This window comes from Pleuronectes platessa, chromosome 1 (assembly GCF_947347685.1).
Source record: "Pleuronectes platessa chromosome 1, fPlePla1.1, whole genome shotgun sequence".
Taxonomy (NCBI): Eukaryota; Metazoa; Chordata; class Actinopteri; order Pleuronectiformes; family Pleuronectidae; genus Pleuronectes; species Pleuronectes platessa.
In genome coordinates, this window is record NC_070626.1 from 21,484,216 (window position 1) to 21,511,823 (window position 27,608).

The following is a 27,608-nucleotide window of genomic DNA, read 5'->3' on the forward strand; positions in this document are numbered from 1 at the left end:
CTGCAGCTGTAGGATGGATGTGTGGCTGCCGCACACCATCAAACGCTGCAGCCCTTCACTCCTGAATTATGATCGCTGCGGACCCGACGTGCTCGTCAGAACTTTGGGTCAGACTACAGGATATTTTTGTCTTTTAAAGGCTCATTTATGCTTAAGGTTAGATTTGAATATGGAATTTATGGCACCCTCTCTCCATACTCAGCATAAATGTTATCTTTATTTGTGCACGTCTTCTGAAAGCTTATGGACGATACAGACAAAACTGAGCAGTACCCCAGGAAACTGTGGGGGGCAGCTCTGTTAATAGTTCAAGAGAGACGACCATTATTCATGAGGAAGAAAGTTCAACTATCTTTTTGAGGACAGACTTTGTGAGTTGACAACAATCTACAGACTGTTTGATGTTTTTCAGCCGGGCACACTTTCTTACAATGTACATCATCACAACCTCCACCACTGACGTGTTTGATGTCAGAAAATCTTGCCTCGCTGTCCTCTGCTGGATGCATTGCTTTTAAACATGCCAACATAAAGAACGCATGGAAGTTTGGCAAACACAATTTGAAACGGACACATCATTTTCGTAGGTGAAGGCAGCATAAACAGGCCTTAAGACCGGCACTGTGTCAAATAAGTAAATTATAGTCATAAATGATTGCTGTGTTGTGGTTGAGAGACAGGACGGACCACACGATGCTCCCTGACCAATCACTGTCTTGCATCTTTTATGACGTGGATGACGTCACCAGAAAGGAAATGCTCAAGACTGACTTCCAGAAACAAGGTTGTCAAAAAACACGGTGTCCGAAGTGGTGTGTATGAAGTTAGTTGTCTTGTGCTCTGAAAAGTTAAAAAATTCCACTTTGCAGCACCAACCAAATCAGTTCTCGATTGTGCTCCTATTGGTCAACGTCACAGTGGAAGGTGAAATAAAATCGAACACGCTGATCTTCCTGTTAGTTATTGTGCGGCTTCCCAGATGTGGCATCACTTGTCGTCCATTATACCACCCCTGATGAGAAAGAACAATCGATTGACGCACCCAGTGTCCACTGATCCTTTTCAAACCCACAGGCCAACCTGCATCTTCCGGGTTGGGGTATATCCGGGCTGATATACTGTGTCTGATCCCGGCATGAGGCTGCGGTTTCATATCCATGCAAATCAGTACTTACAAATGATTTTACCTTTGTCTTCTTTTGTCTCACTTATGCCCATGAACCTGGTTTGACATTTCCAACAGCGACTGTTGTAAAAAATCCTTATAAATAGGAAATGGAATGATATAATTCAATTCAGCCTCATTTTTATGCATAGGAATCGGTTTTATGTGAACCTTGAGGGATTTATTGTCTACCAGATTGATGAACTATAGAAACTCATAACTGGCAGTCAGCGCGAAGCATGAAGAACAGATCTTTCTCTGCAGCCGAGCAATGCATCACACCATCAGGAGAGGAAAGAGACATGTTATCATCTGTCCATCATTTAAATGTAGTTCGTAATTTTAAATCGGTGAAGTGTTTACATCCTGTCCGTGTAAATTTGTTGTGTCTTCCCGTTGATTTTCTCTGCTGTGAAGATTTAACTGCCGGACGTATCAGACTCAGTCAAGCGTTGAATTTCATTCCAGTGATGCAGTCGGCTCCCACTGAGCAAACATATCCAGATAATTGAAAGGAAAAATCGGTGGATCTTTTCCTTTTTTTCATGCACACGTTCATTTGTTGCACAATCGAAGAAGCTCCTCTGAAATGAGAAGTGTGTGTGTGTGTGTGTGTGTGTGTGTGTGTTCATGCATGTGTGATTGGCCTCTGCGCAAGATAGAGATTCGGATGATGATCTAAATCAGGAAGAGAAGCCAGAGAGAGTCATTGAGCAGCCTCTCCTCTCGTTTCCCTGTTGCCTCTCTGTCTCTTTTCTTCTCTCCGCTCACTCTCAACCAATGATGCTTGTGATGCACAGAAACAGATCACGAGTGTTTCACCCTCACCGGCTTCTCCTTTATTGCTTCAATCACTTGGTCTGAAATGAACGTTTTGTAGCAAGAAGACTGATCAGGAATCTTACATCAGTAAGCAAAGCATGATTGTCATCTCAAGTTGTTGATACCTCTGCTGTTGACAATACATATGATACAGACGAGCCCAAAGGACATGAGTGGGATTTCATAAACTAAGTAATCTGTGTGTTAAATACACTCGATCTCTCTGTAAAGCTGCACCGTGAAGTCTTTCTCTCAACCTTTTAAAACTTTGTATTTAACTTCCACCAAGGAGGTTGCTTTCATCACTGTTTGTTTGTTAGTAAGATTACACAACAACTACTGTATAACACAAACTGGGACCTTTGTGTAAGGATGTGTTGTGGGTCAGGAAAGAACCCATTGAAACTCTGTGTGCATTCGGATCAGGGGGCGGATCCAGAAAAGACAATTTCACTTTGCGAGATTGGCCTTTTCACCAATTTACCAATGATTCATCGATGGGTCTAGATTTAAAAAATTTAAAAGATTTACAGGACTGATATGTGTGAGTTTATGAAACTGCCTGATTACATTTGCAGGACTGTTGGGCCTTGGCAGAATATTGTTCCCATTTTCGCCCATGTACTCTGTACAAGCAACTGCAGCAACAGCTTTAAGAACAAATCAGTCTTAGAACAATCACGTTATTGAGAGATTGCAACATAAGATCTGTGGTTCCAAAAAGCCAAAGTCAAGTTATTAGCCTTTAGACAGGTTGCAGTTAAATCACACAATGATTTTAAGATGACTTTATTTATAATATAATATTTTGCAAAGGCCTTAACAAATAGCATTTCAAAAGAAACATAAACATAAAAGATTAATCTTATTTGTCTGCAATCATGTTATGATTGTTTTGGTTTGCCCTCAAACACACTTCTGTTTTGTTCATTGTGTAAATCTGACTTTAGTTTCTTACCCAATGGTTGTGCTTTATTACACTTTGTGTACTTAAGTCATAATATCTGTAGTAATGCACGATGTAATGGATACACAGTTCACATTTTGCAAATATGCAAATGTGAAGTAAGTGTACCAGACTTTAGAAGATGTCCTTATACAGATGATGGTTGTGGTTTGTACTGTTAGTTAAAAGATGTGAGACTAACATTTCTCCTCTGTGCTCACCATCAGGTTTAGTTTGAACAATATGAATCTTTCTCTCACTGGCTTTGACAGACCTGCTTAACAAACTCAGGATTTGAGAATGAAGCTCAGAGCAGCGTCGACTTGAGCGACAACCAAGCAACCAGGGGCAAAATGTCTACTGGCCAAACACAAATGATTCAAATAAACTTAAAGCTTTTATCTTTAATTAACAGAACCTTGTACATGTTGTATGGAAAGATTATTATTATCCAGTTCATGTCGGGTAGACCTAGGGTCTCGTTGCTATGGCTGCAGCCGAGCAATGCTGATAGGTGTAATATAGCTCTCACTGGTGTAACTGTAAAACCGACTGGTTCCCATTCAGAGGCATGTATCTGTCTCAGTTCATGGATTCAGCCGAGGTGCTGGAGACGACCATGAGTCAAAGGAGAGGAGTGAAAGGTTGCCACGGTGCCACGCCCCCAGGCAGCGGCAGCATCCGACCTGCTGTTGTCCCCCTGTTTCCATGGTAACGGCGGTGAGGTGCTGCCGAGCTGCAAGTGGAGGGATGATGATACACAATGTGGGGGGAGGGGTTAGGACGGAGAAGCAGGGGGTGGGTGGAGAGAGAAGGGAATACTGTAAGAAATGGATGAGAGGGAAGAAGAAGGAGAACGTGGAGGAGGACTGCTGCGTGTTGTTGGAACAGCTTGAAAACAACGAGGATAAACAAACACTGATTGTATACATTAATATATAGAGAAGGACACACACACACACACACACACACACACACACACACACACACACACACACACACACATTTTGCTGCTCATTCTTGGCCAGCAAATGTAGATTGAAGGTTATGGCTGAAATTGCCACACATACTCAGACACACACACGTCAGGAGATCAGCTCCCCTGATGCTACAGTTCACCTTCATTTGTCTTTGAGTGGGGGTCACGTACACACACATACAGCACACAGACACACACATGCTTACAAATTAACATCTTGCCGAAACAAGTACGTCTCTGCTTTTGTTGACCCTGAACTTTCCAGGCTCCCAGGTCTAGGACAAGTAAATTTTTGGAAATTTAAAACAACCAGAGTTGACAAAAGGGCTATATGATACATACAAACTAAGAGATGCAAACATGATATATACAATTAAATCAAATACTAGATGAAAGGCTAAAGAAAAAAGAATAAGAAACAACTAAGGACAGTCAAAAGCCGAAGAGAACATGTTGTTCTTTCAGTAAACTGCTCCAAAAACGATTGGTCAAAGGGCCTAAGACATCTCACAGTGGAAAGAGAGCAGAGAAGCTCAGTAATGTATTGCTCGGTTTTTACTGAATGACGTACTAGAAGTCAATTCCTAGTGTCGGACTAATTTGTGCTAAGACGCTGCAGAGCAGAAACACTTTCTTCTCTTGTCCGATCAAAAGCAAAAGTTGGAGAGTAAAAACGAGCAGTTTCACTTGAGAGAGAAGAACAGGAGAGGAATCGACACTCAGAGGGTTTGTGTGTAACGTGTGTGTCAGAGAGGTTTCTGTCCGGAGTGCAGTGTTCCATTTGACTGTGTTAACCAGGGTTCCTGTAGCACATTAGTGTGTATGAGGTTCTTGTGCATCTTCTCGTACATGAGCCTGTCTGAGCCGGCGAGGGTCCCTGCTGCTCTCAGCTGATGGGAAGTCATTATGGATCCTGGAAAATGGCCTGTGGTAACCACGGCAACCACGCTGGCTCCATCCATCTTGGCTGCGATGATGTTTGAAAAACGGCCGGTTTTTCTAAACCCTCAATCCCAGTAATGGCTCCTTTGATTGGTGCCATGCATAAATGAATAAGAATAGGTCAAGACTTTGATTTAGGTCGAATTCGTGGCGGTTTCATCTCTTGCGTATCTTTTTATTTCTAATCACTGGTACGGAGAAATACACAACTCCACTGCTGTCTGTTATAAAGACTTCACTGTGGATGTAAGGATCAATCAATGGATACAAGACACAATTAAACTAATACAAATAATGTTCAATAAAGAATTATAGTGCATACATTTAATCTATTCTGTGCATAAATCTACTGGACATCGGTTCATCGGGAAACTGTGTGTGAAATTTGATGCTGCTTGTTTGATTTAAGACGTAACCATCTGCCATTCCAATTTGAAAAAATGTCTGTAGCAAATATCAAAGGACTTTTACTCTTTACACTTTTATAGGCACTTGCTTGTATACTGAAGTTGTGCATTGTGTTGTGAACGTATTATGTGTATGGAATTTGCTGTGGCAGCTTCACATACTTTATCTCTTAGTGGGCTTCTTCCATCCACAGACCCTGAAGGGCTCTCGTGCCTTTTGTCTGTCATGAAGCAGTTTGAGTTCAACCTTTTCACACTGACTTTGCAAAAAGTCGCTGATCTGTAAAAACTTGAATTATAGGTTTTTGTGTGTATTAATTGCTTTCTGGTGAAATGTCAGCTCTGTAGGGCTGTGCATGTAGGTGTTAGTAGAATATCAAAGTATTACATTCTTTCATGGCTGTGACACTGGCTGCTCTGATCCACCGCTGTCTAAAGCCAACCCTAGCTTTTATCTCCCTGCTCCATTTACACTTGTCTGTACTCAATGTGTGTGTGTGTGTGTGTGTGTGTGTGTGGGGGTGTGTTTCCTTTTGGATCTGCATGCAAGTGTATTGAATGTTTAAGCACACAGTAATATACACACAGAGAAAATCCTCACATTTTTCACATTAGTCCTGAAGAGTTGCCCCTTTAAGATGAATACATATTCACTTTATCACGTCGTAGGACATTTTAAAGTTGTTTTCCATCGGTGGTGTGTGACTTAAATTCCAGTATTTTTCAACTTGGGCCTTGTATATAAATGTTGGAGGAAAATAACTTTAGGAATCGGTCCAGTTGATCGCCTTGGCTGGCAGATTACAATGTAATCTTATGGGGCAACTGCGACAGTCCACTAATGGCCTTTAATACTTTTTTGGGGATAGAATTCTGATATAGGCTCATTATGTTATCATGGGTCTTTGCTACGAGTCTGGCTACAGACATGTCTCGCTCAACGTCTCACTTTCAAGTCTCTTAAGAATTGGGTTGTTCAAGTACCAGAATTCCCCTTTAAGCTGATCTGCCAAATGATCTGATCATCCTACTGTTAACTGCTATCATACATTGGATGTTAAATATCATCGAACAGTGACAGTGGCTCTGACTGTTTCTGAACAAGACTCTGTATCTGTCAACATTAAACTTTCTGCGATCAAATATTTAGCGTTCAGGCTTGCCTGAAAAGTATACTTGACCCGAAACTTTACTTCCTCAAGATTTTCTTCTATTTTCCATTTTCTATGTTTAGTCTTTTAGCTCGTGGAATTTTCCAACCTATTAATGAATTCAAATATTCTCTCGGCTTTATTTAATCTCACATATTATACCACATCAAGATATCTCATAGACTGACTGAAAGCTGTTTGTATACCTGACGGTGCTAAGACCATATTATCAGGGTGGATGTTTCTAAAGAAAGATCCTGTATGTATTAATGTATAGCTTCATAACTTACTTTGTTGCTCTGTTTTCTGTTTTCTGTAGTTTTTACTTTGCTTTTACTGAGCTTTTTCTACAGATTATAAATACCAGCAAATATGCACCCATTCAAACATTCATCAGCTTTTTTTTCATTGTTTTAGAGGATGTGTGTGTGTGTGTGTGTGTGTGTGTGTGCGTGTGTGTGTGTGTGTGTGTGTGTGTGTGTGTGTGTGTGTGTGTGTGTGTGTGTGTGTGTGTGTGTGTGTGTGTGTGTGTGTGTGTGTGTTAACCAGGTTTCAGTGACTAATGCTGCTAAGTATTGCATTTTAATCCTTTTCTGGGAGCAGCCAAGTGGTAAAGCCACCAGTGACTGACAACCAGTAAATCTATCACGTGGTCTCTGGTCTCACATCATTTCACACACACACACACACACACACACACACACACACACACACACACATACACACACACACACACATACACACACACACACACACATTGGCTTTCACACGTACGCAGGGACACATACACAATGCAGAGCACAATGGAGGGACAGGAATGATGGAAAGAGAAAAAAGGCAGGATCAGACAAAGAGAGAAATGTTGTCACTGCTGCAGTGAGACTGGATGACTCAACTGTGTGTGTGTGTGTGTGTGTGTGTGTGTGTGCGTGTGTGTGTGTATGTGTGTTATGTCTGATTTCATCCTTGATAGCTGCGACAATGTGCCATGGCTGAGGGAAACGTGCACTTGAATTTTAAATATGTTTCTTTATACCTACTCACATAATGATAGAAAAGAATGCAGGGTCCAGTACAACACCTGCACCACACTTCCACATCAATGCCATAAGAATTACAATATAAAACATGAAATAATTTTTCGAAGTTTTGGGTTAAATATGTCAGCACAAGATTTGACCCCTTGGGACTTCATGCAAACCGTCACGTAAGATGCTTTACTAGAAGATTTCTGTTCTGTTCCTTTTAACAGAAGCCTCATCATGTCCTGTTTTGCGTTTCCGGATAAAACCGCCTCATGTTGAGTTTATAAACTGAGTAAACTGAATGATTTAAATTCCCTGAAAAATTATTACATGAGTTCAGTTTCCTTACAATGCGGATTAATGAAAACCCCTGAGACTGACATATTTGGACAAATAACCAGGAACTAAATTAGGATATGACCTCGATACAGCCTTTGTGTATTTGCTCTCTAACAGCAGCAAGCACAGAGAGTGAGAGCCTGGTAATAGTAACACAGCGTCCCTGGACTTGTCGCAGTGTGACACCAGTGTGCAGAGTGTGAGTGCAGGAACCTGCAGGAACACAAGCCCCCTCTCCTGCTGCCTGATGCAGTTTGTAGCAGCAACACACACAGACGACAAAGCAATGAAATCTAAAATAAAGTCGCTGTGCGTTTGGAATTACACTTTCACATGCTTTTTTTATTTAGATGTAAATATGTTTATTGTATTTCTGTGATTTATCTGTGTGAAACATATGTTTACTTGAATGTGGTGCACAGAGATACTGCCAGACAGATGCCTCTGGTTGCAGATCTCTGTCTCAGTTCCAACATCCACAGGAAATTTGAAGCATATGCAGCTACTTGTTATTAAGAAACTCACTAGTTTTTAGATCATTACTCTTTTCTTTAATTAACTGCACTGGACACTATGTTTTAATTTGTGTGACTACATTCCACTAATAGTGTATGTTAGCAAAAAGCAGACAGCTTGTGTAGAGGAAGAGGAGACATTTGCACATTGATGAGAATGGCTACAGATTGTCTCCGACAGAGCTGGACAGTGACATAATTGTACTCAGTGGGCTACAGTCTTTATTCTGGTATCAGCACGACTGCAACTAATAATGACAATGAGTTCTTTCACATCAAAGAACTGAGTAAGTCCAATTTTAAGAAGAAATAAAGCAATTCACAAAAGCAGAACCTGGACAAAGTCTCAGTTCAATTTATTATACAGCTTACAGTATAGTATAATATGCAGCTCCATTGTTGTCCAAAACACTTGTTAAATATTATTTGTTTTGTTGATATATATTTTGATCCCAACAATGTTCAAACTCAGAGAAATCTCCACTGTTTGGTAATGAAACATTTCATTTTGGTCGCCTTTTAATTGCATCATAACTGCTTTACCGGTGGCTTTGTGTGTGTGTCTCTGTGTGTGTGTCTGCGTGTGTGTGTGTGTGTGTGTGTGTGTGTGTGTGTGTGCGCCCTCAAATGAAATACTGACACCCCCTTCGCCAGCTCCTGTGAGTATCAAGGTGACGGAAGAAGTGAAAGATTAACAAGAGAAAGAGGGAAACAGAAACAAGAGCGTTGGATAGGGAGTAGTGAAAACGAGTGTGTGAGAGCAGAGATATGCTGTGAGTGTGTGGGCGCCGAGCAGAAGCAAGAGATACAGAGAGGAAGTGTGGTTTGGGGAGAAATTGCAAAGGGAAAGATGACAGAAAGGAGGAAGGTAGACATGAAGTGGAGAGAAGAAGGAAAGAGGGGGGGCAAGAAGAGGGGGAAATGGCGAGAGCATGTTGGTGTTTAATGGAGGGTGAAGAAGAATGAAAGGCAGAGAGCGACCATGGAGGAATAGAGCACTGGAGGCTATGATTCCCCTTTGTTCACACACATACAAACACACACACAAACACACACACACACACACACACACACACACACACACACAGGAATTCACACCTATAGGAGCCAGAACTGTAAAAATGCAACACCACACCCAGAGTGAGGCATGCTGTGAAAACCAATGGGTGTTTTCTCAAATATAAATTTAATCAGGTATCTCATTAGAAATGAGCTGCTGTTTAGAGTTACTTCCTTAAAATAACACATATAGTTTGTGTTACCGAGGGAGAAGTACTTGATAAGTTAAAAATATATTAGAGGGAAGTAAAGACTGCATATATTTATATATATATATATATATATGTGTGTGTGCCTGTAATTTTTGTCACGCACATCTCATTCTCAGTGTGATTTTCTTACTTAATCAAGCTTCCGGCAATTAACAAATTATGAGGGAGCCAATTCCTACAATCCTCTTATTCACTTGCCAAAATCTGGCCCATGTGGTGACTCTAAATATCTATGATTTGTACCACATTCAAAATACATCTGTCATCTATCAAAAAGATAGAATAAACAAACAAGTGTATCTAGAGTATCCTGAAGTCTCACCGGGACCAACGTGTGGACTATCAGATCATTTCAGTCCCTGGCAGCCAACAGAGATGTCAGTACCGTTTACTGTATAGAGGATCAGGTTGTTTGAGGAGTGGATCACAGAAGCTAGGAACACGCTTTTAACATCCTTGTAAACTGTATTAAAACGTGCCATCACATTTATGTACATTATAGATTTAGAAAAGCTCACTGCATTCAGTTTACTGTTATTATCACCTCAAAGTACAAGATCACATCCATTGGTTCCAAGATATAGGGAAAATAAGCTGTGTTGTTAGTAGGTGATCATTTGTTATTTACTGCTGAGGAATAGACAACAGATGATAGGGATGTCGTCAGTTTTGCAGCTATTGATCATAAAACAAAGTCAGAGACGAAGGCAAATGTTGACCCCATGGTGACACGATATGAAATGTGAACACCAGAGTCTTTACAGTTTATCCTGAGCAGAGCATAAATGCCTGTATAACATTTCCCGTCAATCCATTCAGTCTGGAGTCGATGATGTAACATCCCACTGGCATGAAGGAGATCCACAGATGGTTAACCTAGAATACATGTACATGTGTCATTAGATCGTTGGTTTAAATCTATTTCAAAGGGTGACAGCTGCCACAGCCAATGGCCATGTGTCAATCAGAGGATTTAGAAGATGTACGATCATCTGACTGCTCATGTTCCTGCAAACATCAAACCTCTTTTCAGAGAGATCTCCTAATTTCCCCGATCACAGCTTATAAACTGGATGACTACAGTGATTTTATGAAAAGGTAAACTGGCCCAAAGTAGGCCCAAAAGTAAAAGCAGTATGGTTAGGGTAATGCATTTTGTCCGTTTCCGTTTCCACGCAATCTATCGTCTAACTCGGCTCTAACAGCTTCTTTCTTGTTTTTTTCTAGGTGTTGCTCTCTGGACTCATCGGAGTGGTGTCATGGAAGAGGCCGCTCTCTCTTGTGGTGAGTTTCCTCTGAACACCCACACTCACACTTCTCTGATAAACTTGAACTAAGCAGTGACAGCTGAACAAGAGTCTTTTAGTCGGATGATGGGAGCGATGGAGATGTGATGACGCACAAGACGCTACTTACTCAATCCAGTTTATGACCATATGTGCATATAGACACTACATAATAGCACCAATTCTGACACACACTTTTGTAACAGCCATAGACACTGTAACTGTGTGTTAACCTCTGTGCTTGTTCAGGTTGAGATAAAAATCCTTAAGTCAAATCTCCCATTTACTGTGTTTACTCGGCCGCTGAACTGGTCAAAGTCTTTTCACTTCTCAGTTTTCCTGTATCTGTCTGCATTGATGAAAAATCATTCAAACCCAAATAGCATCATTCTGGATTGAAAGCTTTGTGCTGCCGTTTAGCAGCATGGTCTGAACTCAGACCATACGATGTTGGAGCTTGGCCCAAACTATTACAAGTAAAAGTTTTTACCTCAAAGGTAAATAAATGTAATAATGTGAAGGGGATTTGCTTGTATATGGTTTGTGATGTAACTTGGGACTTGTGTTAAAGTTGTCAAGGCATCTCATTCACGAAGGCACCTTTGTTTGGTTGTGGGTCCACGCAAAACAAGAATGAATTAGTTCAACGACATTGATCAACACTGATTAATGGGATAAATTCATCATGTAAGAAATGCTTGAATAAGTAGAAATTTACAGAAAAGGAAACAAAAACAAAACTTATTACAACTGTAAATCTCATACAAGTATCATACAACATTAAGTTGCAAATTGATGATACACAATGACGTTTCACTCTGTTCAAATATTGGTTATTCATTTAGTTCAGTTTAACATTAGATCGAATGTTTAAATAATTGCAAATAGTTGGCTGAGGCTTCCTCTGACTCAAACTCATTGCTTCGACTGATTAATTATTCATCTTCACCAACAATGTTCTTTTATAGTTGTTATAAGACATGTATCAAGGTGTCTGCTGCTGAAGACATCTGGGATTCACTCTTAAATAACTAGACATCTATTAAATTTGAGAGCAAGTCCTGAACATTTGAATAAATATGATTTGTTCTTAAAACGCAAAATAGGAGTCAATTTGTTACTTTCTATATAAATACCTTGATTAATACGTTGTGAAAAATAAAATGATGCAGTCTTGCTTTATATCGGAGTGGTTTCAGGGTACGACAAAGCACTCAGGCCTAATACATGGGGGGAACTTATTATAAGAATAAAGCTTAAAGCAATTTTCGGCTTTGTGTCATTTCTAAGGAATACCAGAAGATCAGCCTGGGTTAATTCAGGAACATATAGGTTTCAGAAATAATAAAATACTTTAATTAATGTTTTTCCACTCAGATCTATCTCTCTCCATGTATCTCTCAGTGATTCTGTCCTTTCAAAGCAGAGAAGAGGACTGGGGGTAAATCATGAACTACCAGCCCCTGCCCAATTCTCTTTCATGCTCTCCTAATGCCATAAATAATCTCATGTAATTTCTGCAGCCTCACCACATCATGTGTCCCCCTCCCCCCTTACTGCATATTACTTGTCTCGCTCCCTTTAGTTTTATCACCTCGCTTCCCTGCCTCACATATACCATCCTCACCCTCTCCCTCTCCTGTAATGTTGCACCAGAGGAAGAGATGTGAATCATTTTGGCTCTTAGGGATCAGAGGAAATATCCCATCGCCAAGGTGTCAGTGGAAATTGGTCACACGTTGTGCACTGTAAAAGATTTAAATCCTCTTACCTTTCATTCCTTAAAGAGCTTGACTTATTAGCTGGAAGGGTCCTTGCCAGCAGAGACACAGCGGTGTCAGTCCACAGCCGCTGCTCTCTGTCTTCAGAGTGGTCTAATATCTGGGCTGCTTTTTATGACCGTTATTGTAGCATCTAACGTTCAGTCCTGACATGACAGCTTTTCCATTTCTGGCCTGGACCCAGTTCTGACTGGCAGGTGACTAATACACCGGCTGGCAATGCTGCACCAACCCATCTGCCAACTGTGGGCGGCCATGCTCTGAATCGTGATCCGTAATAACTGGAGATTCTCCAAACCGTTTAAGTATGTGCATCAAAGACTTGGTTTGCTTAGCTGGGGTAATTGAAAATGCTGTGTGATCTGGGCAGGTAAGGATTTTACGCGAAGAATCAATTAAGTTCAGAAAAGGATTGGTTGGATACTCAATTATTCAATCAACAGACGATTAATCAACAACTTCTTTGGTAACTTATGTATTTATTCTCAAACTATTTCGAGAACATTAACATGTAAAAGTACCAAATGGTTAGTGTTTCCAAGTTAATCAGGGCCCGAGCACTGAACAGTGGGAGGCCCTGTTGAATTTAGAGGGATTTTTTTTTTTTTTTTCAGGCAATTAATTTAAGCTTTTTGAGGGCTTTAACGTGCTCCAATCATTACCAAAGTTAGCAGAAAATTAGAAAGTGGTGAAAAGTAACGTATTCTGGAGTAATTTAAATCTATGCTCCATCCCCGAGCTTCCAAGACCTTCTGAAGGGAAAAATCCCAATCTGTGAAAAACTCTTATATTTATTTTGGTCTATGTTTTTTGGTGAAAATCGTAGAGACTCTGGACTAGGCTCCAACCCAACTAATGGGTTCACGCCCGTTCGATTGGTACCATCTACAAGTTTGTACTTTAATTGTCTTCTAGTTTTGAACCGATGGTTGGTCAATCAAGCAACTTTAAACAAATAATTTAAAGGATTAGTTTGACTTCTTTGGGAAATATGATTAATTTAATTACATTTTTCGAGGAGATAAATTAGATGATTTATCTCTCTCTCATGTCTGTTTGCTTCAAACTGAAAAATAACAAGCAGCTGGTTAACTAAATTACTGGGGTAAACAACTAACCTGGTTCTGTCTGTTACAAAATCCGCCTTCAAACAAACAAATATTACGCACCTCAAAGTCTGAGGCCATGGCCCTCTGGCAGAAAATGGTTGACTGCTCTTTCCAGGTTGGGGGTAATTTGTTGAGTTAAAGTATTGCATGGTCTGGTCTTTGACTGAGGGGAAGGACAGGCGGACTGGTGTGACATCAGCTTTGTACCCTAAAAGGAGCTTAGGCACAAGGCAAAGCTCTTGATTTCTTGGGCTCTGAGGGGTGACCACTAGCCTGGATGCCAGACGAACTTAGCCCCGCCCACAACAATTTGGTCGGGCAGTTCGGTCTGGAGTTAGCCTGGATGCCAATTATGAAAAAATTATGGCCCGACCGGGCCAATCAGATTGTCAGGGCGGGCTTTATACGATGATTGACAGATGATCAACGGTAACGTAATCAACCACGTCATCACAGTGCCCTCGGGTTGAATTCGTTTTCAACAAACATGCCTGCCGCTGGCGAGCTGAGATGTGTAGATGCTGCCATTGAGTCTGTTTTAGAAGACATCGACAGCGCATTCATTTTGAAAGAGGAACACAGAACGTGGAGGCGACGCCAAAGCACCGCGCTAATCCCTATCGCCCCGGCGCTTGGCTGTTCACAACGGACACTGAAGCGACGCTGAACCGCCGGGCAGCGCTAATAATATCACCCGTTGATCCAGTAGATCGCTGCACGGCTTTGTGCCAGTCACACCGGAGGCTGAAGCACCGCGAGGCAGCCTTGGCGCAGCGCGGTGCTTCAGCCTCCGGTGTGACCGGCACAAAGTTTTAACATGGGAGTGGATGGGAGCCAGCTGTTATTTAAGGCTTGGCGCTGCGCTGAAGCGTCCGGTGTGAACCCGGCGTTAGTAAATAACTCACAATGCGTTGCTTAGCATACGTCACATACTACGTTGCTCTGATTGGTTGTAGGTCTATCCAATTGAGCGAAGAGGAATTTTACTTCCTGGTCAGTTGAAACACGCCCCATAATTTTTTCCCAATGGAGCGACTCCAGACCGAACTGCCCGACCAAAATGTTGTGGGCGGGGCTAAGTTCGTCTGGCATCCAGGCTAGGTGACCACAAGAGGGAGATAGTGGATACAAGCCTCTGAAACGAGTTTTCTCAGTAGGGTCTGAGAGATAGGGTGAAGAGATTGGACATCCAGAGAGAGCTCGGAGTAAAGCCGCTTTCATGTTGATAGTGTAAAGCTCAGGATGCCTCCTGGGCACTTTCCATTGGAGGTTCTCTGGGTATGCCCATCCTAGAATATGCTGGAGGGATTACATATCCCATCTGGACTGGGAATGCCTCAGGATCCCCTGGGAGGAGAAGGAAAACTGGGGAGGGAGATGTCTGGAACACCCTGCATTGTCTGGTGCCTCCACGAACAGACCTCGGATAAGTGGAAGAAGATGGATGGGTGGATGGATAAGCTAACTGCTATCTAGCTTCTGCTTGTTGTATTCAGGAATTATAGTGGCATCAGTCTTAAAATCTAAATCCAAGCAAGAAAGTAATATTCATTTCTTTTCTACTTCCTCATTGTGCAATGATGTGCATGTTTTCTTTTAATTTATAGACTAAACCATAAACCGCTCTTTCAGCAACCCTACACCAATTATGATAGAATAAAAAAATAAATGCTGCCATTTTATTTCAATGATCCTTCCATAATTTGACACAGCATAACATGATTTTGAATCTGCCTATATTTTGCCATTGTTGTATTTATCCTGAAGTTTTAGAGAGACATGGGTTATTAATAGAAAAGGTGAGACAGAGAAGAAGGCGTGTAAAACATCTCCGGCTCCGACACGTTGCTGTCATGTCGACTTGTGATGCTGAGTCCAATGTTTGGATGGCTGGAGAGGAGACAGGAGTTGTGTGTAAGCCTGAGTGGAAAGACAGGTGCACACATTGTGGAGAGAGAAGATGTGTTGAATATGAAAGTCTGTTGACCCCAAACTTTCTCTGTACTTAACTCCCCGTGAAAGATTTATCGATACTGTATATTGTGGAATAGAAAAACGCACCGTGTTCATGTTTTGAAGCAAATCCTGCTCTTCCTCCTTATCTTAAACCGCTAATAAACACTGCAGTTTTCCATCCAGTCTAGTCTGCTGCATTAATGCCACCGCAGATTTACTCTGTATCACTCAGTGCCAGGAGAAAGACAAGACTACCTGCAGTCTGCTGTTTGTGACTGTGATGGATTATGTGTTTCGAGAGAGGAAGACAGACAGAGACAGAGTTGGAGGGTAGAGAGTCCTTGTTTGCCCTGCGGGGAAACAACACAGTTATTCTGCAGTAAACAGTTTCTGTCTCAGGAAGCCTCAACTGTCTTTGTTGTTCTCACTAGTTTCCTTTTAAAGTCGAAGGACGTATGGTACAAAAGACACACGCCCCTTCATACCTGCTTGTATTCAAATTTAATGAATGCGTTTCCAACTCAGCATTTTCTTGTAAAAGAACAGCATCTCCATGACTACTACTACTAATGTGCAATGTATTATTTCCCTTTCTTAAATGGAAAAATTGAAGTAGGCGAATTTCCATTGGTAATGTTATACAGTTTGGAAGTTAAGTTTTGTCAAAGAGTCACATCGCCTCACCTTGCTAAGTTGTATCAACATCCACGTCATAACACCACAGACGCCACTCTTGTCATACTCTGCAGTTGAGGACCTTATCAGATTATACTTATATACAATTAGATTTAGCAATTGTCGTGATTCTGTCTGGAGCCTGTGTTTTGTTTGTGGACCTTGGCCTTGTTGTTTTCCTTGTGTCATGTTTAGAGAAAACAGAAAATGATGGATGTGTTGTGACACTATGGAATGGATGCAGGTTTGTGCTCATGACTATCTGGCAGCCGGGAAATATTAGTTATGCATGAGGTGTGTCTGAGTGTCTCGTCCCCACTGGTTGAACTTAATTTGACAAATGTGTGTGTGGCTGTTTACTTTGGAAGAGTGTGTGATTTACAGCACGGCTTCAGCGACACACTGATGTCTGAAGGTTTCCTGGGGATAAATCCAGAGGAAATTTGTTTAGCCCTCCACCCTGTTGTCTGCTTGTGACACACACACACACACACACACACACACACACACACACACACATAGGGCAGCAGGTTCACTTTTTAAAACTATAATCATCATATAAACACAAACACATCTATGCTCTCCACACCTCCAGATATCTCACTAACTATGCACACAAATCACTAACAGCATCATCATAACTGTAGACTTTCTATTACGATCACATAACTACAGCAGGGCCAGCGGGACATTGGTGAAAGGGTTTACGAGGTGCTCTCTGTGACAGCCTGCGACCCTGACAGCCCATAAATATACTGTAAGTGCGAGAGCGAGAGAGAGCGAGAGAGAGCGAGAGAGAGAGAGATGGCAAACTGACTGATTGCGACGGGGAAATATCTCTACGCTTGTGGGATGAAGATTCATAACCAAGCAGTAGAACAACAACGAATCAAATCTACACAACGTCTGCGAGAAATAGTTTTTTTTTCCATCCAATTAACAGAATCATCAATAAGCCGTGCATCAGTAGCGCTGGGTCTGTCAGCCCAATTTAGCCCTCACATAGATGAGCATTTTTCCTGCAGAACTAAATGGACAAATTCATTCTCTAATTAGGAGTGAAATTAGCCCATTAGCAGCCTCTGGTCCTCTGTGGCAACCAGGGTCTGTCTGTGTTTCGGTCTGTCTCAGCTATGAGGAGACAAACACTTTGCATCAGCCCCCAGGTGTTTGGCCCCAGACAGACAATTCTTAATCTTCCTCATGTCCTTCTGACTTTTCTCTCTGTCATTTCCTTTCAAGCAAAACAATTTACAACTGTGTAATGAGGTGTTTGATTTAAACAGATGAGGCTCAAGGTGTGTGATGTCAGGGAGTTTTTAAAAAGCTTGGGTGTTTGTGAAGATGAACAATGGACGTTCTCTGGTTTGTTCACCACTATCTTGCCCTCTGAGGATACTAAATGTTTAATTCATGATTCCTAATAAGACACAACAGCACAATGAGAAACTGCAGCTTTTAGTCTGCAGTGGTTTGTTTCTCTTTTGATTGCAATGATCCCACAGTGGATTATTTATAGTGTTGTTGTTGATAGTAGGCTGTAAATATATATCGCACAGTGGTACCATGATTGTTTTGTGAACATGGGTTTGCAGCTGTGTTTAAAATGCCTGCACGTGTAGAAGTGTGAATATCATGGAGAGATGATCATTATTCTGCATTTTGTCTCAGAATAGAAAGCTCACAAAAACTTGTACAAGCGTTTTCCATTCTCCAATATAAGCAGATATCAGCTCATGTAAAAGGCTAAAGCCTCATGTCCACACAGTAAACTACAGAATCCAGCACCATCTGGTTCAGTGAACCATCCCAACATGCTCACACACACAAACACATCCACAGCCACACTCTCTAAAGGAGGCCAACAAACAAGCTAAGGAGGATTTTGAGTTTCTTAATGTCATTATGTGTTTACCTGTCGTCTGCAAACAGTTCCTGTGTGTCAGGCTGATGAGCTGAGCTCTGCAGAGTTTCAACACAACACCGGATAATTACCAAACACACAGAGAGCTTGTTTCCTGAAAAACAGCAGTGACAAAACTCATAAATCTGTCCCTGAGGTCTCTTCTGCTGCCTGCAAACATGGCCACTCCACACCTTACGTTTCAAGGCTTTTGTGTAATTCATAAAGGAACATTGTCACTGTACTTATTTTATTTTCTTACAAAATTAAATGTCTAGAAATGACTCAACCTATGTTATATATATTGTTGACCTGTGCAATTATATTATCCAAAGGGTTTCCCGCAATATACAAACCCAGAAAAATCAAAAATTTTATTTGAGGCAACAGGAAGCTTAATTTTGGTTGCTTTTAATTGCGTCATTTCCAATCTACTCAAAGTTTTGCCACTTTTTCCGAGTCACTTCAATGGAAAACGCTGCATGATGAAGGGGAAACACACTGCTTGCCATTAAGCTGTTTTCTCCCTTCACTGTTTGTATTGGTCACTCGTAGATCGTGATCGTTCATTCAGTTTACTGCGTAAAGTAAATCAAACGTTAACACAAATCCGTGGGAATGATTGGAGTCAGGTGAGGTCGATTTTCATCAGTAAACCTCGAGCGATTTTAAATGCTCAAGAATTTATAACAAATTAGCATTTTTGTTCTCTGAAGGTCTCGCAGACTAAAATGTTTTTCTCTGTGTATTTTTCCTGCTCAGTCCCAAAGTAAAACACTTCAAAATGTTCAAATGCCACATTGAAAACATACGGTGACGATAAAATGAGAGCTGATGAGAAATTCACCACAGCCGATCACACACTCACAGCACACTCACAGACACACACACACACACACACATTGCCTGCGCCCGTCTTTCAGCTATTGTTAAGCAGCACAATGGGCTCCTCTCTCACTCCCTCCTGTCACACTGCTGCCAATCTCCTTCTGTGGCAAACGGTTAGAACTGTGTGTGACATTGCAGTGATTGTGTTTTGAGCAAATGGAGGCATTAGAGGCAAGGTCCACAAGTTTATATTCCACAGTTGACTGAACAACTAGTGCTCTGTGGTCACTTGTCAGGAGCTCGAGATGTAATTGTGGTTTGCACACGATCCTGTCAGCCATATTTCACAGCTGAGTGAGTTGATACCGTGGCACGGCAACCAGCAGCACTCCACAGCTCTGCCAGGCCTGGTGTGTTGCTGCTGGAGACTCAGCCAGTGCTTGGTAACTGGAAATAGGAAACTGCTGTAAACAGACTTTTGACCTTTGCGGTCTGGAGGAAGCACATGGATGAAGTGATATGATCATCTCAACTGAAAACACTTGCAATCTCTAAATTTGCTTCTACTGTCTTTAGAAATGGAAAATGTCTTGACATAAAAACAATAGATGGCACCTGAGACTGAGACAGAGGTGATACTTTCTATTTATTATAGAAACACCTTTTTCCTGAAAATAAACCTTATGATAATTTTTACAAACAAACTCAATAAATTAATGTTGATTTCAGTCAAATTTGCAAAGATTCCTTAATTTAATTTCACTGTGATTGGGACAAAATCCACAGTTCTCATTTTGTGCAAGAATGTATTGTATTAATATATTAGTAAAAATGGACAATGCATCTCAATATCCTCCCAATGTACGATAGGAAGCCAAAATATTCCAGGTACAGATGCTTCCATCTTGCTTAGGTGACGTAATTTTGAGTAAGAGTCTGTCCAGTGGTGATTATGGATTGGAGGTCCAGCTGGTCCCCCTTTGAATAAACAGGTGAACAGCTCTTTGTGCAGCAGCGGTGGCTTCAGGGTTCTGTGGACTGACACCAGCAACCTCTCTGTACTCTTTGCTCAATTACTGCACGTCACTTTTACAGTTTCACAGTTTCAGAAAGCTGCAACCCACAGGCAGGTTTAGAACGGGCACTGCAATAGTTCCTAAAGAAAATGCTGTTGGGAGGAATTCTTCTGAGGTTGTTTTCTCCTCTAAGTTTAGTGGCGGTGGAGAGGGATTGATTTCAATGTGTGCACTTGTTTGTGTTCATGATTCATGCCTCCATGTCATGCTGTGAATGTATGGACGGCTGAGTGAGTGCTTTGGAGCAAACACTAGATTTAATTTGCAGTAGACACAGGAACATTCAACACAATCTGCTGCCACACTGAGAAGGCAGCTAGCACACTATGAATAGAAACACTTACGTCCTGTGCCACTTTATTATTGACATGATTAAATGAGGGCTGAAAGTGCTGAGTGTGAATGAATATTAAAGCTGAAGTTATTTGTTGTCTGGCGTGAATTTATTGTTGATGATGAATAAAGTAGAGCTCCCATGAGACGGGTATAAGGAGAAGAGAAAACCTACAAACAGGCCGGAAGAAAATTATCTTTTGACAAGTCAAAGTGTGGTTAATGAAATATGAGATATAATTATATAATTTTCATAACTTGTTCACTTTATATTTCGATAACATCAGAGAAGATATCATCTCACCTAAGCTTTTGGCTTCTTGCAGAGTTTATCTGGCTTGTGCATGTTGCGTGATGGAAATCCAAGTATCACATACATCTCTGATTGCCAGGGCGACTGACCTAGATCAGTGGTTCCCAAACTTTTTACAGTCTCGTACCCCTTCAGACATTCAATCTCCAGCTACGTACCCCCCCCCCCCCCCCCACGCACGTATACAGCCTATAACACTTGAAACTTTGAAATTGTCAGGGATTTCAGGAGTTATAATAATCGTAGATGACAAAATAATGTCATCTACGAAATTCTTAAGGATCAATTAATCGATTGTCGATTAATTATGCCCATCCCTAGTTTTGACTAACGGTCACTAACCTACCTGTAACTTTTTTTGGCAGTGTAATTATTTAGCTGAATATGGGTATTTTTGGCAATGCGAGTTGGCTATTCAGAACATTTAATATTGTATGATTATTTATAGCTCAGTTTGAAAATGTAATGGGCTTTTTCACTTTGAAAACGCAGATAAAATGTTCTCCCCACGTACCCCCTGAACCACTTTGCGTACCCCTTGGGGTACATGTACCCCAGTTTGGGAACCGAGGACCTAGAGCAACTGACATGGTGTTTTTTACTTATATTTCACAACATGTGGTTATTTCCTTATTTCAAACGAGCCAACTGACTACCACTATGTGAAATAGCTTATTATTGCTGTGCACAGCGGAGGCATGAAATGCCCCTTATGGGTTTATAAAATGATCATATCCTGGCTTGTAAAACTCTCCAAAAAATGTAATCATCAATAAAAATCATTGTTGAGTAGCTTATAAAAGCCTTTTTTTTTTCTCTAGTTATTTATGAAACTATTCAAATAAAGATCTTCTTTCTAATAGAGACACAGAAAAAGGAATCCTTTTATAATCCATCTGCTCAGTTTCTTGTGATACCAGCTGGAGGCAAAACCCAGCAAGCACATTTTCTCCTTTATACATTTTTCTCTTGAATACATTTTTGGCTACAGTTTTCCTGGTGCTATTCAACAGTTCCTGCTGTGCTGCATCAGTGCAGCTCTTTCAAACTGTAGCACGGGAAGGAAGTAAAGACTGTAAAAAAAATTCTGGGGATCCATTTGGTGCATAAAAACGGTCGACAGTAAATGCTGATCCATTTACTCCTGTCTGCCGTCCTGCGAGCTGTGAGCTCTGTTGTCTTTAGACTGCATGCACATGTAGACCCACACATGCATGGCACATCCAAGCATACTGTTGTAAACTGAGAGATATGACACTAACACGTAGAGGCACATGCCACGATGCACACATGCCCTCACATAATCAGACATAATATTCAAGCATGCTGATTCCAGATCAGTCTCTGTGTTTGCAATTGTGTGTGCATTGTCTGTCTCTTTCCTCCTTAGAGGTCTGTTATTCATTGACTTGACCCAGATGGAGAGGCTTTAGTGAGAGATGTAGCCCACTGCCAACTGAGATGGGCCCCGCAGGACCACCTGTCAGGAGCTGCTACAGGAAAACAGAGACAGTGTGTGTGGTTGTGTGTGTGTGTGTCAGACGGACAGTGAGGGATCAAAACAAAAGTGCATGTGTGTGCGAAAGTGTGAGCTGAGGAGCAGCCAGGGCAGGGTGGTGTTGGGATTGTACAAAGAAGGAAAATCAGCAAAATAAAAAAACACTGCTGTTTTTAAACATAAGGAAATCTCTGAAAAATTGCTTTGGGAAGGGATTACTCCCATTCACACGTTCTCTGTAGATTTTATGGTTAGATTTTATTTCCTCTCCTCTTTCGAGCTATTTTTCCAGAGCTGGAGGGGAACGCGCAGTAGGAGAAGCACCTGAATGAGAGCTGGCCTGTTGTGCAATGTTATGAAATAACCACCCATTGAAATCCCAGCACACCTGTAGATATAAACGCCTCTTTTATTCAAACAACACAGTTCAACCAAATTGATATTGAAAAGTGAAAGAAAAGGATCTACTTGGATTTGGCCAAAAAGACTCTCGTTGATGGATTATATCCAAACACTTTTAGTTAACCCAACTTTGTGTACATCACAACAGAATGATTGGCTTTGTAATGTAGCAGTGCTGCATATTGGATACTGAATTAAACAGAAACAAGTACATATCATGTTTGGTGAGTGATTTGGTTTTTGTCTGTCAGTAGCAACTGTCTGTGATGGTGTTGCTACGGTGCAACTAGTGAATACAAAAAATGAAACTTAAAATATTTAAGGTGTAATACATCATATTCCATTTATCGCTAATCCTGCCACATTTTAAAAGGTTTAGGGGGGGGGGGGGAGGAGGAATATGAGAAGATCTATACCAAGAGGTGATATGTCACTTTAGGCACAAGGACAAAGGCAGAGTCAAAAGTTTTAGTTTTTTCTTTCGTCCTCCGCCAAGAAAAAACATTATTTTCCTGTTGCTTGGCAACAACGTTTTGCATTCTTCCAGCATCCTTTATTAAAATCCTAAAGTTCATTTTGGCCCAGTGTAGATATTATATCTAAATGTATTCATTTTTTATCTAACTCTGTATTTCACACCAGCAATGTTAAAAGTACTATTTAAATGTCTTTCATACAGATTAAAATAGACTATTGTGTTTGTGTCTTTGTTGCCATTAAGCTATGAAGGGAATTTCTGTATATATTGTTTATTAATGGGAAACAAAAGATCAAATTCAAATCATTTATTGTCATATACAGTCCTGTACAATGAAACTCTTATTTTGTCCTTAAAGCAAATAGGCCGAGCTCAAGAAGTCAAGTACAATGCTTGGGTTGTTATAAAGCATTGCCCGTCCACTCCATAGAGGTCCACTCACAGTGCACAATCACAGTATAATGTGTATAATTAACCATAAGTAGCAGTTATTGTTGAATACTCCTGAGCACTGCTGTAGAAAATCGGCGTCTCTAAAGCCACTTTGCTGCCAGCCTGAAGACAGTGTTTTCACTCATTCAAGCCATAAGCCATAGAAAATTATTTAAGACGACCTATTATACAAATAATTAAATTTTTTGAATTCCTTCATAATGTTGACGTGCCTCAGTGTTCAGAAAACACATGACTTTCCCCAAACTGTCCATTGCTGCAGCTCCTCTTTTCATCCTCTATCTCAAACATTAGGTTTTAGCTCCGGTATTCTTAATTTAAAATACATGAGAAGTTTTGTATCCAACAATATCCAACAATAAAACCAGTTATCTATTTTAACGATGTGGCTGATCGGTGCATATTCATATTTTTGCTATCTCCACATGGTGAAACCCAGAGAATACAGATGTTTGGAAATAACAGTTTCAAATAGCAAAAATAATCTCCTGTTTCAGTTGTTGGTTGTTATCTATGCAGATATGGAAGGATTTGAATAGCCAATGATTGTAGGACATTTACAAATGCCGGTGTAATATTATAATATCACACAGACTGATTGGATTTTTTTCAACCTTTTTCAATAAACAAGCTATTTTTTTATTAAATGCATCTCTACGGTGCAGCTCAGCTTAAACTTAATTTTGTGTTTATTGTATATTAAACTCAGGCAGCTGCAAACCCTAATTTCATTCTATTTCAACAGGGTACAGGGCACTTCTCATATATTCACCGATATGAGAAGTGTTTGGCTCCACAGAGTGACAAATTAAACCAATGATCGACTCCTCTGTTTCCCACAGACACTAAAGATGTCTCCCGTGAGGCACTTTGGGATGCTTTCTGAATCCTCCTGTCTCCTTCTTTCTCTCAATTCATCTCCTTTGACTACCACATTGTTTCTCTCAGCATAGAAAACCGCACACACACACACACACAGACACACACACGTTTGTACTTCCGTCTTAGTGAGGACACTCATTGGCATATGCCGACCCTAGCCCCTTACCCCACCTCTAACCATCCAAACTAAATGCCAAACCCTAACCCTGACCTAAACCTGATTCTAACCCTAAAACCAAGTCTTAACGAGTTAGGAACGATCAAAATGTCCTCACTTTCCAAAAATGTCCACATTCTGTAGGATCTATGCTTAAAATGGTTCTCACTAAGATATAAGTATAGGAACACACACACACACTCTCACAAACCTACACACTACAATAACCTTCAATAACCATCTTCCACATGCTCTTATTAACACATGTGTAAATTGACACGTTAAAGAGTGGACAAAGGGATGAGCCGAAAGTGTGAAAGATCCCCGTTGGCTAAGTGCACAGGAACCTTCGGCTCCAGATAAAACGCGATGAATGATGTCCCCCCCCCTAAGGCCCAGAGAAACAGGAAGTGTGGCTCCATATTAATTAGAATATGAATTAGATAGACCAGCTTATCTGATAGGAGCGAGAGCGGCATGATCCGGGCAGCGGCAGCAGCAGAGGTGTTCTGGCAGAGCTCGGGTCACATTGCTCTCCTACAGTCTAAAATAGAAAATAAAAGTGCATTGGGAAAAATATTTCTTTCAGCTCAATTTATCGTTTTGAAATATAGATTCATAATATTTATGAGGAAAACAAATAAACAAACCTGAGACAAACAAAACAGTTACTAAGATTTCAAGATAAGTTTCTGTAGCTCAGTGCAAATCTGTATATCCACAAATGTTGGTGTCATAGGAGAACATTTAAATTGGTTTGCAAAGTGTCTCAGGGGCTCTCTGACATTTTGATAATACGTGGTATTAATGAAAACTTCCTTTTCAACTTAAAATGTTCAAAGTTGAGGAGATGCACAAGAAAGCAGACGGCTAATATATATTCATCCGCCACATTCAATCTAGTAACTGGTGTTAATCTAATGGCAGGCTACAGAATGTATATTGAAGAAATTAAGTCAGGAAAGAAAATAAATGAAACTACAAAATAAGTGTCACTACATTACTGCCTCAGGGATTCACACCAGACAAACAATGTCTGTGCTTTCCGTTTTAATTTGGTTAGTTTTCTCTCAGGCAGAGAGAGATCGGAAAGAAAATTATGGCCCGCTCTACATTTGAATATGTACCAGTCTGTCACCATGGATGTCTGCACATTTCATGGCAATCCAGGAAATAACTGTTGATATATTTCAGTTTGAGCCAAAGTGATGGAGCAACTGATTAAGCACCATGTCATGTTGCTACGTGGCTGAACAGAAGAAGAAAAACATATGAACAAACTTTCTACATCTCTTCTTCAAAGTCAGGTGATAGAGAAATTACTCACGATTTTTCAACTACATTATATCATCTTTCAGGGCATAAGGTGTTTTAATATGGGATTGTGTTGGTTTATCGCTCCTTGGATAGCTCCTACCACGTTGCGGTACAATCCATGTGATGGTTGCCATATTTTCTCAAGTTTTGTCAGAGGAGCCACAGTTTGTTCATTTGATTCCAACCTCTGACAGTTTGATTACAATCACACATCACAGCCTGTGCTGCGCCTCGTGTGTAACAGACTTCACAGTGTAGTCACTTACCGAGACGTCATCCTGGACTTTTAATGAACCACAACAAGCACGGAGAATCCTTGACAAAGACCCCGTCGTTCTTCTGTTTGGTGTCAGTGTCCACTAGGACCATGTTCATTACGTGCCTGTCTCATTACAGCAGCCCCCCACCAGGAGCCTGGGGGGTAGCAGAGCAGGCAGAGCCTCCTTGTTTTAGCTCATTAGAGGTCAGTGGTTGATTAAAATGTTGAGAAGAGGGGGTTAATCAGCCACTGACCCTCAGGGTGATGCTGTCTTTCATGGTCTCTTTTAATCAATAAGTGTGAGCACTGGCATAGAGATGAACTCCTCTACCTTCTTACAAGGAGCTAGCTTACCTCCCCTGAATGACCAAGTACTGCCTGTCTGACTATCTATTATCCCGCCTCTCCTCGTGGGGATGTTTGGAGGGAGAGGGCTTGACTTGAAGTGTGAACACACATTATTATAGAGTCAAAAGGTTAAATTCAAAACGTAGAGCAACATTAGGTTGTAGTGCAGCACGCCTCATTTCCAGGGCTCCAAGTCTCATCTGCCAATAAAAGGTGTCTCCAACCACAGGAACTAATCCATCACATCCCGTGGAGATGCAGTCTGACGTGCTGTCAACATGACTACACATCAAAGCCTAGAAAGTCAGGAGGCACAGTGTGTGGTTTGTCTACTCTGCTCTCCCAGTCTACAACTAAGAGAATCAAACTACACACCTAGTATATCAGCAGGAAATTCAAACACAACCTAAAGGCTCATTATGAAGTTGTGATCTCTGGGGTAACAGCTTATGTGTTTAGGTGTGTGTCTGTCAAAGGTTGTGTTGAAAGCGTGCACAGTCCACTGGCTTACTTTCATTATTACTGTTAATATATTTGATGTGGCTTTACCGTCCACATCATAATCCCAGTGTCCTATTAAAAGATAGATTTTGTGACAATTCTTCATTGAAACGTCTCGAAACGACTGGACCTGTGTATTATATTTTGTTGACATGTAAACTTAGATTATCCAAAATGTTTCCACCAATGTTCAAACCCAGAGAAATCCCCAGTTTTATTCAAAGTAACACAACGTTTTGTTTTCGTCGCCTTTTAATTGCGTCATATGCACTTTCTCTTGGCTTTGTCTGTCTCTCTTGTCTCTTTTTTGGGGCAATCGACGTATGATGAATGAAAACTTTCCAGCAAGCCAGTGGGTCGGGTCGCCTATATATTGTAAAAATATTCTTCTTCTGAGTAAAATAGTTCTAATTATACTGTGAATATGTTCATTTGTGTGTCATATTTAACTATATTAGATCAAGTTGCTTGTGTGCTCTTTGTGCTCACTG

The 27,608-nt window shown here is 40.9% G+C and overlaps 1 protein-coding gene across 1 annotated transcript in view; it reads left to right on the forward strand.

Annotated features, from left to right (window-relative positions):
- fam189a1 (family with sequence similarity 189 member A1) overlaps positions 1-27,608 on the forward strand; it is a 78,603-nt gene that overhangs the window by 27,022 nt on the left and 23,973 nt on the right. The window contains exon 2 of the mRNA XM_053428493.1: positions 10,790-10,846. Within this exon, the coding sequence (XP_053284468.1) occupies positions 10,790-10,846 (57 nt within the window). The remainder of the gene's footprint in view (positions 1-10,789; positions 10,847-27,608) is intronic.